The sequence below is a fragment of the Rhineura floridana genome, chromosome 5 (genome assembly GCF_030035675.1).
Source record: "Rhineura floridana isolate rRhiFlo1 chromosome 5, rRhiFlo1.hap2, whole genome shotgun sequence".
Taxonomy (NCBI): domain Eukaryota; kingdom Metazoa; phylum Chordata; class Lepidosauria; order Squamata; family Rhineuridae; genus Rhineura; species Rhineura floridana.
In genome coordinates this window covers 108756399-108770698 of record NC_084484.1, presented here as the reverse complement: position 1 = coordinate 108770698, position 14300 = coordinate 108756399, and the positions used below count along the sequence as shown (strand labels likewise).

Sequence of the window (14300 nt, the reverse complement as noted above, 5' to 3'; positions counted from 1 at the left end):
TACATCCTTAGTTTTTTCACTTTAGGGGAACTGGGTTAGCTGCAATGACCTAGTAGTTGGTAAAGTGTGCTTACTGTTTCCTGATTTTTACTGATTTCCTTCCATTTTGCAGAAGGATGTGTGCAACAGCGTGATAGGAGGTGAGAGGCCTTCAAAGGGGTAAGAAGAAGCCCCTAGCATAAGCTGCTTCGGGACATCCCCAGTTAGACTCAAGGTACTACAAACTTTGTTTGCAGGCTACCCAGTTTAAGGAGAGTTTTGTCTGTGTTACGGTGTTTTCCTTTTGCTTTCCCTATCCTATACTTAAATTCCCAGCTGGCCTTCATGGCCTCCAATTCCCGACTGGCCTTCATGGCCTACCACCTTCAATCTGTTTTAGTTATGACAGTAATTGCCAGGGATGGATTGTAAAGAGGTGCAGTTGGGCAGACTTCCTGCCCCCCCTTTTTTTGGATGCCCCAGTCAGCTATGCCCCTAATGGGCAACGGGCAAATTATGCCTGATTCACCAACAGTCTTATTTATGGGGTCAGGCAGTAACGGGTTCATACCTGATATTCTGCCCCAGTGTTCCCATTTCTGGGTATCAAGATTGACTCTGGGGCACGGGGCTGCAGGCTGCAAATGGACAGGCTTTAACTGTTGCTGATCAAGATCCTCGAGTTTTCAGAGGCCATGAAAGGTTTCCTTTGGCCCTCCAGGTGTTAGGGGTCTTTTACGGGAGTCATGATGCCATGGCAGGGCTTGCACAGCCTTACTACAGGTTCAGGGTCATGGATGCCTTATGCGCCGACCTGGCTGTGTGGCCCTCTTTCCTGCAGCTGCAGGCCTGGATTAAGGAAGGGTTAACGATGGGTGTCACCTTTTATTCTTTTGATGTCAACATGGGTGGATGGGCTCATTGGCCATGGCCAGATTTCTTAACCCCTTATATTGAAGAACACTAGGATTAGGGCCATGGATTCCATGGCCCCTAGCACGCTAGCCAGCTACCAGAGAGCAGGTAGGGGGTCACCTGCTGAAATTCCTAATGAAAGGCAGGAGAAGGGGCCTGTCAGTCCGAGCATTTCAAGGCAAGCTGGCAGGACTTTCCTTCTTAACTGGGCTTGTGGTTTTTTCCCTATCCACATCGCCCTTTCTCACTGGACATTAATTGGGTCTGACGGGCCAGTGGGAATACAGTAAGCTCCTCCAGTTATGAAGCCAGACCATGCTAGGCAGTAGCCCTTATGCTGTTTTGGAGCTTTTGGGATAGGTGAGGTGGTGGCTGGATCCAAGCGAGTCCTGTCTCGCATACCCTCCAGCTATCAGATGTCTTCATGGAGGGGGTTTGCGCCTGTATCTAATTGAACAGGTTTAAGACAGATCAGATATGTATGGGGTGGACCGTACATTTGACCATGGGGTCTGGAGAAGGATATTTATTCACCCATGCAAAGATGGATCCCCTCATGAAATACCAATTTTGGGCGCTCGCAAAGCGGGCTTTTACAGGGGCTAGGACATGACCCATTAGATTTCGAATCCACTCTTTTGGAATTGGAGCTGCTTTTATGGCAGCAGGTCTTGGGTTTTTTCCCAGGCGAAGGTGCAGGCCGTTAGATGCTGGTCCTCTGGTGCTTACAAGGGTTATATGCATTTATTCGCCCTTGCAAGCGAGGATCCCATCACAAAATACCAGTTTGAGCTCTCACAAGGCGGGCCTTAGTTTTGAAATCCACTCCTTGGAATTGGAGCTGCTTCTACAGCAGCAGGTCTAGGGTTTTCCCAGGCAAAGATGCAGGCCATTGGACTCTGGTCGGCGGGTGCTTATAAGGGTTATATGCATTTATTTGCCCTTTCAAGTGAGGATACCCTTACAAAATACCAGTTTGAGCTCTCGCAAAGTGGGCCTTACAGGGGCTAGGGCATGACCCCTCAGAGTTTGGAATTCACTCTTTTGGAATTGTAGCTGCTTCTACAGCAGCAGGTCTTGGGTTTTTCCCAGGCGAAGGTGCAGGCAGTTGCATGCCGGTCCTCTGGCTTATAAGGGCTATATTTCCCCTTTTTTGGAGGGCCTGGGCATTCTGCAGCCTAACATGTTAAAATGATTTTGACAGGTTGCTGGACTGGGACAGAGCAGACACGCATCCTAATATGTGGCCACAGCATGGTTTTTGGGGCACCCCGGAGGGCCGTGAAATCAAGCATGGGCTCACAGCTAGGCCTCAGTAGATGGGCTGCAGTACAGTAGCTTGGCCGGAGAGAAATGGGTTGAGATGGGCGCCTACCCACTTTTGTTCCAGCAAGGTGCTGTGCGGATAACTCTGTACGTGGTGGTCATTTACCTCGGTGGTAATGACCTTGGCGTGATGCAGGGCAAGGCCCTCATTGTTCAGGCATGTATGGACATGCAGCTGTCAAGGCAGCAGTAGCCTTCGATACGTCTGATGTGATCAGACACGCTTCCATGTCTGATGGACGGAGCAGACACACATCCTTATTTGCGGCCACAGCATGGTGCTCTGGGCAGCTCGAAGCGAACTCGAGCACCGGCTCACAGTTGGGCCTGAGCAGATGGGCGGCGATACAGTGGCTTGGCTGGCAAGGAATGCGTTGGGAGGGGCTTCTACCCGCACTATTCCAGCAGCATGCGACGCGGATTACTCCACAGGTACTGGTCATCCACCTCGGTGGGAATGACCTTGGCTTGATGCAGGGTATGGCCCTTGTGATGCGTCCTTCCCTGGCTCTCCCTGTCAGGTTCCTACCTGCTCGTGGTTACTGCCTGTCTCTAGGCACCACCAGGGACTCCACCAGTCCGGACGGCTCTCTCTTATGATTTCTCTCCCCGCTCTAGCACAGATCTCAACAGAGCCCCCTGCTAGGCAACCACCAGTAACGTCCCAATACTAGTATTCCCAGAGACTCTGAATACTGGTATTGTTATTCTCTTCACCGCTGCCACCATTTGTTACAGTTCCCCTTCAGCCTTGGTCATTACCTTACCCTCCCTTCTGGTCTGTGAAACCCCAGCCAAGGATCAGGCCTTTGGTAAACCAAATTAAGTATTTATTACAGATAACAAAGCTAACAACATTAACAAGATTTCTTCTTAAGGCACATAAGCATATGGTTTTACTCAATACTAATCCGAACTCCACCTCCCTCCTTCTCCACTCTCTCCTGGCAAACAACTTTCTCAAACCCCACCAAGCAATCCACTCTTTCTCTTCTCCCCCCCAGATTCCACAATTCACCACCTCACATTCACCCAGATTTACCTGTCATCCTTTCATTTATACTGTCAGCCATTTTAAACATTCAGCCAATCATCAAGCATTCTATTGCCTATTCACTCCCCCTCCTCTTTCACTACTTACCATGTATACTCTAAACAACCAGCACTTACCATATATACACTAATATATAGGAACATCACATTTCCCCCCCCTTAAACAACGGCAGAGTATTATTCCTGTTCCAGGATTTATACGTCGCATTAACAAATAAAAGTCTCTATGGGGAAAATGTCTTTCTTTGTTCCTCTGTCTGGTCACGTCACTGCAGTCCCAGCCACTTGCCTGGAAAGTCCATCGGCCAGTACATTGTCCTTACCTTTGATGAACTGGAAGTCCACTTGATAGTCCTGTAGGGCCCAGGACCACCTCTGCAGCATAGTGTTATGGTTTTTCATAGTCTGCAACCATAACAAGGCCCGATGATCCGTAGTCACTGTGAATCTTCGTCCCCACACGTATGGGCGCAACTTGTTCAGTCCCCACACGACCGCTAGGCACTCCTTCTGGACCGACGAATAGTTTTTCTCCCTCGGCGTCAGCTTGCGACTCAGGTACGCCACTGGATGTCTAGTGCCTTCTCTCTCCTGTAGCAAGACGACTCCCAGTGCGAGGTCCGACGCATCTGTAGCCACGATGAATGGTTTCTCATAGTCTGGTGCTATTAATATGGGTCCTTGGCACAAGGCTTGCTTCAGTAGATCAAAAGCCTTCTGACATTCATCCGTCCATACCACACGCTCAGAACACTTCTTCTTTGTTAATTCATACAAGGGGGTTGCTATTTCCCCAAAATTTCTCACAAACTTCCTATAAAATCCAGCCACACCCAGAAATGCCCTTACTTGTTTTTTGGTTAAGGGGATCGGCCACGCTTGTATTGCCTCCACCTTGCTCCATAAGGGGGTGATTTTCCCACTCCCCACCTTATGTCCTAAATAGATTACTTCCTTTAGTCCAAACTGGCATTTCTTAGCTTTTATTGTGAGGCCTGCTTTTCTTAAGGCCTCCAATACTGTTGTCAGATGTTGGACATGCTCAGGCACCGACTTGCTAAAAATGGCCACGTCATCAATAGAGGCCACTGCAAAATCTGACATGCCTCACAACACAGTATTGATTAGCCTCTGAAATGAACTTGGTGAGTTCCTTAGTCCCATGGGTAAGGTCACAAACTCATATAACCCATCTGGTGTACTGAAGGCAGTTTTGGCTCTGGATTGCTCGTCTAGTTCCATTTGCCAAAATCCTTTACAGAGATCTAGTGTAGAGATAATGGTTGCTGCCCCCAATAACTCTAACATAGCGTCTACCCTAGGCATAGGATACGCATCTGGGACAGTAATTTTATTGATTAGCCGATAATCAATGCAAAACCTTGTCGTTCCATCTTTTTTCGGAACCAGGACAATACTTGAGGCCCAGGGACTGATGGATTCCCTGATCACTCCTAATTCCAGCATATCTTCCACCTCCTTTTTGATCTCATTCAAAACTTTCCCATTCACACGGTACGGAACAGATCTGATTGGGGCATGATCTCCAGTATCAATGGAATGTATAACTATACTGGTTCGGCCAGGTTTGTTGCTAAAGAGATTCCTATAGGTTTTCAAAACTCTCAGAATCTCTTCTTTTACTTCCTCCTTCACCTCCTCTGACCATTCCACTTGATCTACCCCTCCTTTGTCTTTGCTTTCCTGTACCAAATCTGGAAGTTCAGGCCCACTTCCCTCAGGGAATAAGGTAACTTGCAACACCTTTGCATCCCTGGTATGGTAAGGCTTTAACATATTTACATGAACCACTTTGCTTTTGTTTAATTGGTCTGTGGTGATTACATATGTCACTGTGTCAAGCCTTTCTCTGATGGTATATGGTCCTTCCCAGTTAGCCTGTAATTTGTCATGTTTCCTGGGTATGAACGCCATAACCATATCTCCCACATCATACACACGTTCTCTGGCTGTTCTGTCATACCAGTAACTTTGCTTCTCCTGTGCATGACTCAAATTCTCTTTCACTACTTCCATCATTGATGTTAATTTATTGCGGAATTCCAATACAAAATCTACTACAGAAGTTTTGTACTCTCCCAGAGTTCCTTCCCATGAATTTTTTAGCAGTTCCAAAGGTCCCCTCACTTTTCTAGTAAACATTAGTTCAAAGGGTGAGAAGCCTGTTGACTCCTGAGGGACTTCTCGGTATGCAAATAAGAAGCATCCCAAACATTCATCCCAGTCTTGCGGGTGATCTTGAACATAGCTTATGATCATGCCCTTCAAAACTCCATTGAATCTCTCAGTTAGCCCATTAGTGGCGGGATGGTAAGTAGTGGTCTTTAGATGTTTTAGACCACAACATTTCCACATACATTGCATCACTTCTCCCATGAATACACTGCCTTGATCTGTCAGCACTTCATGAGGGAAACCCAGCCTCATAAAGATTTTTAATAAAGCCTCTGCCACTACAGGGGCTTCTACAGATCTCAGTGCTTCTGCGTCTGGGTACCTGGTGGCAAAATCCACCACCACCACTAGATAGTTCTTGCCATGCCTTGTGGGTTTGGAAAAAGGGCCCACCAAATCTATTCCCACTCTATAAAAGGGTTGTCCAATTATAGGAAGGGGCTTTAAGGGTGCCTTGGTCTTTACTCCCCTCTTTCCCACCTTTTGGCATATTCCACAAGATATGCAATGTTGTTTTACATCCTTGGAGATATTTGGCCAATAATAATGTGCAGCCAATCTCCTCTTGGTCTTTTTTATTCCCAGATGTCCTGCACATGGGACATCGTGGGCTACCTCTAGCAATCTGGTTCTGTATTTGCTAGGTACTATCAATTGCTTCACTGGTTCACATTCATCCTTTCTCTCAGCAGGCATCCACAGTCTATATAAAATCCCATTCTCACACTCAACTTGATTCCTCAGTTTGTCAGTGAAAGGAATCTGTCGGGTCAGGGCTTGTTCCTTTACCTGCTTCAAACTGATATCTTGATGCAGCTCTTCCCTGAATTGCTCTGCTTCTTCCCCAGAGACCACTTGATACAGTTTGTCTTCTTCAGCAGGCCTGCTAGTGGTTGCTATGGTGACCTGAGGCTGGTTAACAGATTCCACCCTGTTTGTTTCAGCCCCCCTTAATATGGCTTCTTTTTCTCTGCCAATTTGCTGTCTGGTCACTACATAGATCTTTCCTTGGGCGCCCATTACATCCCTTCCCAGTATTACTGGTTCTTGTTGCTGGGCATTAATGCCTACTTTATATCGGCCCTCTCGGCCTCTCCAAGCCATATCCACCAGGGCCACAGGCAAACTTTCTGGTTGACCTCTCACTCCTTGGATAGTCACAGTTTCCTGAGGTAATATTACCTCAGATTTTATTAAATCTGGCCTCAGTAATGTCTGAGCGGCACCAGTATCAAGCAATGCCCAATAATTTGCCCCTTGTACACTCACTTCCTCTCTCAGACTTGAATCAAGGTCTGTTACTTCTGTCCAGTTTATCTGGCAGAACTGAACCTTTTTCGCTGTTTCTAAAGCCTTGGGCTCTGTTTTCACTGCCCTTGTCTGAGCAGGATTACTAATGGGGTTGGCAACCTCACATTGAAAACGTAGGTGCCCCGGTCTACCACATTTGTAGCATAATTTCTCCTCACTTTTAGGGTGCACAGATCCACTCTGGGGTGTCCTGTGCCCTTCAGATTTTAATGGAGGACTCACTCGCTGTGGTACCACATCCCTTCTGCCAGCACTATGTGGTCTAGGTTTAAACTCTCTTGATGTTTTCCCCACCCAGCCAGTTCTATTAGAGGCGAAGTGATCCGCCATCTCTGCAGCCTCCTGCACCGATGTAGGAGAACGGTCTTTGACCAGGAGCCTTATTTCTGGTGGTAACTGATGGTATAATTGATCCAGTATCATGAGGCTTTTCACCTCTTCCACTGACTGAGTTTTGGCACTACTCATCCACTTTCCAAATATATCCATCAACTTTGCTCCCAGTTCCACAAAAGACCTCCCTGTCTGTATCTGGCAGTTTCTGAAAAGCTTTCTAAAATAATCAGGCCCCAGTCTGAATCTTTTAAACACTGCTTCTTTGAATTCAGCATAGGTGACCGGCCTGTCTGAGGGGAAATATTGGTATACCTCAGCCAATTCCCCTTTAATCAGGTTTGATAAATACTGCATGTATTTATCTTCAGGTAGCCCCCACAACTGAGCTGCTTTTTCAAAGGTGCTGAGGTAAATTTGAGGATCTTGACCAGGCTCATAGACAGCAAAGTCCTTTGGAGTAATTTTTATTTTTGCTCCATCTCTGTCCTTTCTTGTCTCCTCAGAGTGAAATTTCTCTCTATCAAATTTTAACTTTTCTACTTGTAATTCAGCATCCAATGCTCGTTGCTTCTCCCTCTCCTCAAACCCCAATCTCATTCTCTCAATTTCCAACTCCCTCTGTTTTTCCTTCTCTGCACCTTCCATCCTCAATCTCTCAGCTTCCAACTCCCGCTGTTTATCTTTTTCCTCAGCCTCAAAGACCCGCTGCTTTTCTTTCTCATCAGCCTCCCATCTTAACTTCTCTCTCAAGTACTCTATATAAGCGGGATTGCTTAAATATCCTTCTGGGGTCTCTTCCCTGACCGGTTGTTTTTGCTGGGCAGTAGCAAATCCTATAAGTGCTACCCTCAACTCATCTACCCCTTTACCCTCGTGAGGTAAATTGAATGTTATGCACTTCTCCACCAGCTCCTCTCTTTTCATTTTTATGTATTCAGCCATGGTGTTTGAGTTCACTCACTCTTTGCCACACACTCTTTGCCATTCACTCTCACAAGTAATCTTGTTTTGTTATTTCTGTTTGCCACACCACTGTATCTGGATTCTCTGTTGTTCGTATCCCACCGCTACTGACACCACATGTGACGTAGTCTCCTTTGTCACCACGTGTCTTTGGGACTCTCTTTGGTTCGTATCCCAACGCTACTGCCACCACATGTGATGCGTCCTTCCCTGTCTCTCCCTGTCAGGTTCCTACCTGCTCGTGGTTACTGCCTGTCTCTAGGCACCACCAGGGACTCCACCAGTCCAGACCGCTCTCTCTTATGATTTCTCTCCCCGCTCTACCACAGATCTCAACAGATCCCCCTGCTAGGCAACCACCAGTAACGTCCCAATACTAGTATTCCCAGAGACTCTGAATACTGGTATTGTTATTCTCTTCACCGCTGCCACCATTTGTTACAGTTCCCCTTCAGCCTTGGTCATTACCTTACCCTCCCTTCTGGTCTGTGAAACCCCAGGCAAGGATCAGGCCTTTGGTAAACCAAAGCTCCTGCTTTTGGTGCTGCCTCGGATGGGAGGACAAGCCGCTGCCGGGAAGATGAAAGTAGTGGAGGAGCCCAACAGCTTCGGGCTCAACAATCCCTTCCTGCCTCCCTCGAACCGCCTCCAGCCCAAAGCGGCCCCCTCCCCTCTGTCAGGTCCTGCACATCTTTTTAGACTGGCAGGCAAGTGCTTCAGTTATGTGGAGTCTTTGTACAAATATGAGTTCTGCCCATTCCATAATGTCACACAGCATGAGCAGAGTTTCCGGTGGAATGCCTACAGTGGGATTCTCGGAATCTGGCATGAATGGGAAATTGAAAACAATATGTTTGTTGGGATGTGGATGAGAGATGGAGATTCATGTGAAACCAAGAACAGACAGACAAAGGTTCTTCTTGTATGTGGAAAGAACAACAGATTGGCTGATGTGTCTGAACCAAGCACTTGTGTTTATTCTCTTACATTTGAAACTCCACTTGTTTGTCACCCACATTCTCTCTTAGTGTACCCAGCTTTGCCTGAAACCCTCCGGAGAAAGTGGGATGAAGTGGAGCAGTTGCGTCATGATGAGCTAATCACAAAACAGGGATACAAGAAACGGTTGAGAGAGATATTTGAAGAAGCTAGCTTTTTTAAATTTACAGGAGAGAAAGTGAGTGAAGGAAAGAGAACAAAACCTCAAAATCTGGAATTCCACTCGCTGGAAAAGTGCAATAAGGTACAGAAATTGGCTGGTGATTTGTGGCAGTCATTTGTTGGCCTGTGTTCTGCTCCCTGTACCATTTTAGTAGATAGTCTCTTAAATAAATAAGTGCAGAGGCTGTGTGTTACAGGTGTGTGAGAGGTTGCTGAAATGCATAGCGTCAGGGAATATGGCCCAGCACTTCTGTGGATGAGGGTTCTTTGTGAAGATTGTCAAGGCTGTATTGGGTGTCAAGCCTGCTAACTGATGGCTGAATTTGAGCAGATCTCCCAGATGGAAACTTCGTCATGTTTCAGAGGGACTCAGACTTTGTTGCTTTTGTTTTCACGGCTTGTCTACTTTGGGGTATTTTATGAACATTATGTTAAATTGTTATCTGTATCGTTATTTATCTGTATTTTATCATTATTGTTTTCAGATTGTTAATGTCTGTTATATTTGTATGCCTATTTTGTACGTCGCCCAGAGTGGCTGGATAGCCAGCCAGATGGGCGACTAAGAAATTCAATAAATAAATAAATAAATAAATAAGTATTTATTACAGATAACAAAGCTAACAACATTAACAAGATTTCTTCTTAAGGCTCATAAGCATATGGTTTTACTCAATACTAATCCAAACTCCACCTCCCTCCTTCTCCACTCTCTCCTGGCAAACAACTCTCTCAAACCCCACCAAGCAATCCACTCTTTCTCTTCTCCCCCCCAGATTCCACAATTCACCACCTCACATTCACCCAGATTTACCTGTCATCCTTTCATTTATACTGTCAGCCATTTTAAACATTCAGTCAATCATCAAGCATTCTATTGCCTATTCACTCCCCCTCCTCTTTCACTACTTACCATGTATACTCTAAACAACCAGCACTTACCATATATACACTAATATATAGGAACATCACAGCCCTCATCATTCAAGCATGTGCTGACATGCAGCTTATCAGGTAATGGTGGCCTGGCGTACGTCTGATGGTCAGACATGCTCCCACGGAGGGAGTGGCGTGGGGTATGGGATCCACGGGCTATAGATTGGGCACAGAAGACGGTCGACCGATGGATTCGGTTGGCCCTTCTTCCACATGGTGAGTTAACCATCCCACTCCACGCATTTGGCACTGGCAGGGTGCACTTTACAGGGCAGACGGTGGTCACCTGTCTGACACAGGTAATGCCTTATTTCTTGGGGACCTGCAGAGGTATCTGCGAGAGGTGATTCTCGGCAGTGGGGTAAAAGGGGACTAAATAGAGATTTGTCCCTTTTTTGTGGCGGGAAGGTGTGGGAAGGGAAATAGTTAAGGACAGCTAGGTGGCCCCCTTAGGCACCTTTGGAGGTGATTGGAGGTTCCGGAGGCCTGTCTGACAAGGCTTTGCGGCTCGAGGACAGGATATGGGCTGCCTCTGGGGCCAACTTACCTCATCTACCCAAGGGTTATTCAACCCCGGGTGGGGATGACGTGGGAAGGCCCCCCTACTCACCTACAAGGTGTGGCCGGGGTAAGGGGTAAGCAGATGGGCTTGCCCTTGCCCGGCAGGGGCTGGTTGCCCAAGAGCTGTATGGCAAGCTACTTGCTTATAGATAGTCCCGCACCTAGATTTTCCCTCTGCAGGTCACTTTAAAATTGGGTTTGTCTGCTGTAATTTAATAAAGTGGCCCTTATTTAACCCAAGCTGATGTGTCAGTGTCTTATTTTGCCCCTCAACGGCAATAACAGTGCTAATGATATTAGTCACCACCATGTATATTTCTTACTAAGATATTCTTTTTAATTTTTTCTAAATCATTTTATTGCATGCTTGGGACAAACATCTGTATTCTTTTCTGCTTTGCAAAAGAGCTTAGGGATAAATAATATGTAAAATGCTCAATTAGCATGAAAGAAAAATAAACTTTAGAGGAAGCAGGAAGGAATTCATCTCCATATGCGATCCACGTAACTGCATTTTATTTATATGTTTTTTCTGTGTTGTCACCAAACAGCAAGAAAACCCAGTAAAGGCATAAAAAGCCAAGTAGTACCCATTAAGCAAAAAAAGTGCTGCCTGGATCCATGACTTGCAAAGGTATGAAGATTATGAATACTTCTTTCATCTTGTTTTGTGGCCATTATTTATGTGCATATTAAAAGAAATAGGGAAATACTCCTTTTGTTTTGATTCCATACAGAATGGAAAGAGATATGAGGAAATTTTAGAGAAAACATTTACAGACACTTTACCATCAAACTCAAACACTTGGGAAATGGTGTTACTGACAGTTTTCAGTGAAATAAGAAGCAGTTTGAGATTCTGATGATACATTTCTTGCAATGATGATTTCATATCAATAATATTAAATTTGATGCTAATGAAGAAGAAAAAACCTCCCCTTTTGAATTTGGTATTGATAGTTGTAGTGATCCAATGCACTTTGCTCTGTTTTGCAACCTTACCCCAAAATACCTAAGAATACTTACCTTTCCCTTCTATTTTATAAACCCTATTGTTGTGAGCCCTGCTGGAGGGGAGTGGATGGATGAAAACAAAGCAGAAAATGAGGCTTAGAGTGGGATGTTTGTGCTGGTGAAGGGCCGAATGGGGAGTGGGACTCAGAAGGTAGCCCAGTGCTGGACTTTGACAGTTCAACCCAGCAGCTCCAGATACCCCTGTGGAGAGTCAACCTGACCAGCCAGTTGTTTCCCAGCCTGATGCTTCCCCTCTCCCTGCGCCCAAATCACCAGCAGGCAGCCCTGCTCCCTCGGAGGAGGAAGACGGAACAGTGACAGGGGCTTAGCCTTCGCCTCACACCAGGAGGCAAATGCTGCAAGACATTCAACAGACACAGTTGAGGCGGAGTCTTCACTTGCGCATGCACTTCCAACAGTGCAGTAGGCACACGCAAGCAGAGTGCCCTCCCAGCCTTACTTAAGTTGAGTGAGGGGGGAAGTATTTGCTGAGTCAACATCTTAGTGCCACAGAGTTGTTCCTAGTTAGTCCTAGAGAGATGCTGAGTTCTGAGTAAGCCGTAGGTAGATTCATGAAGCACACTGAATTGAAACTGCCTGTTACTACAAAAAAAGAAAAAACCACAGCCATGTCTGAGTCTGAGTTCTTTGAGTTGGGTAGGACATCTATAAATTCTGTTGCAGCTCTTTGCACATACAATCTGTTGGCTATTTGTTTAATGTCCAGTGGGAATATAACTTAAGTGTAGGGGCAAATAATTCCACAAAACATCTAGATGTGAAACTGAGGAGGCTTAGTGCGGAATGCCCCATTCTCCCTGTCTCCTAATTCTTGTCTCATACCCCTGATCTATAGGGTTGTTCATTGCTTTTGTGGACTTCTTGCATAGTACAGAAGTCTAGAAAATCTCTGTGCAGGAATTTTCAGGCTTTCCAACTCTGTTTAGGACAAAAAGCTTTTTCACTCTGCCCATGCTGAAAACACAAGTCAGGAAAAGGCCATTTAATTAGTCAAAACAAACAGTAGATGAGCTCGTTAGGAAAGATGCTTTCACATATGACAGGGGCGGGGGAAGGCTTCACAGCTGTGTTCTCATGCCAGCCTGTAACAACTTCAAGGCCACTGTAGGATAAACAAAAGTCAGAAGTGTGAGATCTAAGTACACTGACCCCTGGGAAATATAAAAATCTCACAGGTATATGTGCCACCTGTGCCGCCTCCCAGAGGGTATTTTAGGTATAAATAAAGAGCTTTAGATCTGGGAAGATAAGCCTCAGCACCGGCCTGAAGGGAAGTTTGGTGACTTTGGTGTAAATCCAAATAGGGCCATAAAGGGGATCTCTCCTGCTATTGCTTTCTGGGGCTTCCAGCAGGAAAAAGGACAACGTAAGATAAGAGCTGTGCTCATCATTAGCTGGTTTAAGTATAAGTGCCTGTCTGCCAAAAACAACTGCTTTTGCTTCAATAAAGCACTAAATTTTCTTTCCTCCCAGACTTTCTTGCCTCTGGGAAAAAAACACTTTTGGCAAAACACTGAGTGCATTGATTATATAATTAATAACATATTACTAATAATAATATAACAAAAATATGCATTTGCCTTACCAGTTCTTCATTATAGGCACAGCAATGCAGTTGTATATCTGATACTCTTAGAATAGGGGTTATAGTCATTTGTGCTATTTATTTATTGAAATATTTATTGCCCACTCCTCACTACAACAGTAGTGAAGAGGAACTTACATTAAAAATTAAAATGCAGCATGTAAAATAAAATATTACAAATAAATATACCATATTCTCAGCAACTAGAAAACCAAAACAGCAATAAATAAGACACTAGAGCTAACGTCCATTGAATGCCTGAATAAAAAGGTGAGTATTCACCTGCCCCCTAAGATTCATGAGAGTTGGCACCAGCCATTTCTTAAAGGGGAGGGAGATTCTTTCATTCTATTTGCTTCTTTTAAAGGACTTTTTGACTGGCAAGATGGATCCAGAGAGACCTCACAGCACAATCCTGTAAATATCTACTCAAAAGTAAGTCTCATTGAGAAATTGTTGTTTAAAATGAAAAATTGTGCCACTTTTTTATAATTTGGGAAACCTGTTGCAAAAGTGATATACAAAAGTTGAAAGTAAATATATCCCTGCATATAGATGCACAGAGCCCACTCACTAACTCTGTTTGCCCTTTTTCACAGGGTTGTGGTGAAGGACAGACAGGTGCCCAAAGGGTCCCTTGTTAGGATGGGGGAAGTAGCGCTCCCCTTCCTCAATCTGCATCAGGGACCCTGCCACAGATCACAGGGAGAAAGCTGCCCCCGGCTCGCTGGCCTGCCAGCCCGCTGACCTCCAAGAGCATCTGTCATGAACCACCCTGTTCAGATCTTGTAAGTTCAGGTCTGTGGCTTCCTTTATGGAATCAATCCACTTCTTGTTTGATCTTCCTCTTTTTCTACTTCCTTCTGTTTTCCCCAGCATTATTGTCTTTTCTAGTGAATCATGTGTTCTCATTATGTGTCCAAAGTATGATAACTCAGTTTCA

At 45.4% G+C, this 14300-nt stretch overlaps 1 protein-coding gene across 1 annotated transcript; it reads left to right on the top strand.

Moving 5' to 3' along the window:
* Positions 1-8611: 8611 nt before the first annotated feature.
* On the top strand, positions 8612-9442 carry LOC133385899 (N-acetylglucosamine-1-phosphotransferase subunit gamma-like). Its single transcript, XM_061629485.1, has one exon. The coding sequence runs from the start codon at positions 8633-8635 to the stop codon at positions 9413-9415; it is 783 nt and encodes a 260-aa protein (XP_061485469.1). The 5' UTR covers positions 8612-8632; the 3' UTR covers positions 9416-9442.
* Positions 9443-14300: the final 4858 nt, after the last annotated feature.

Excerpts from the sequence above, each read along its gene's own strand:
- LOC133385899 (XM_061629485.1), top strand. The coding sequence starts at position 8,633 with ATGGGAGGACAAGCCGCTGCCGGGAAGATGAAAGTAGTGGAGGAGCCC.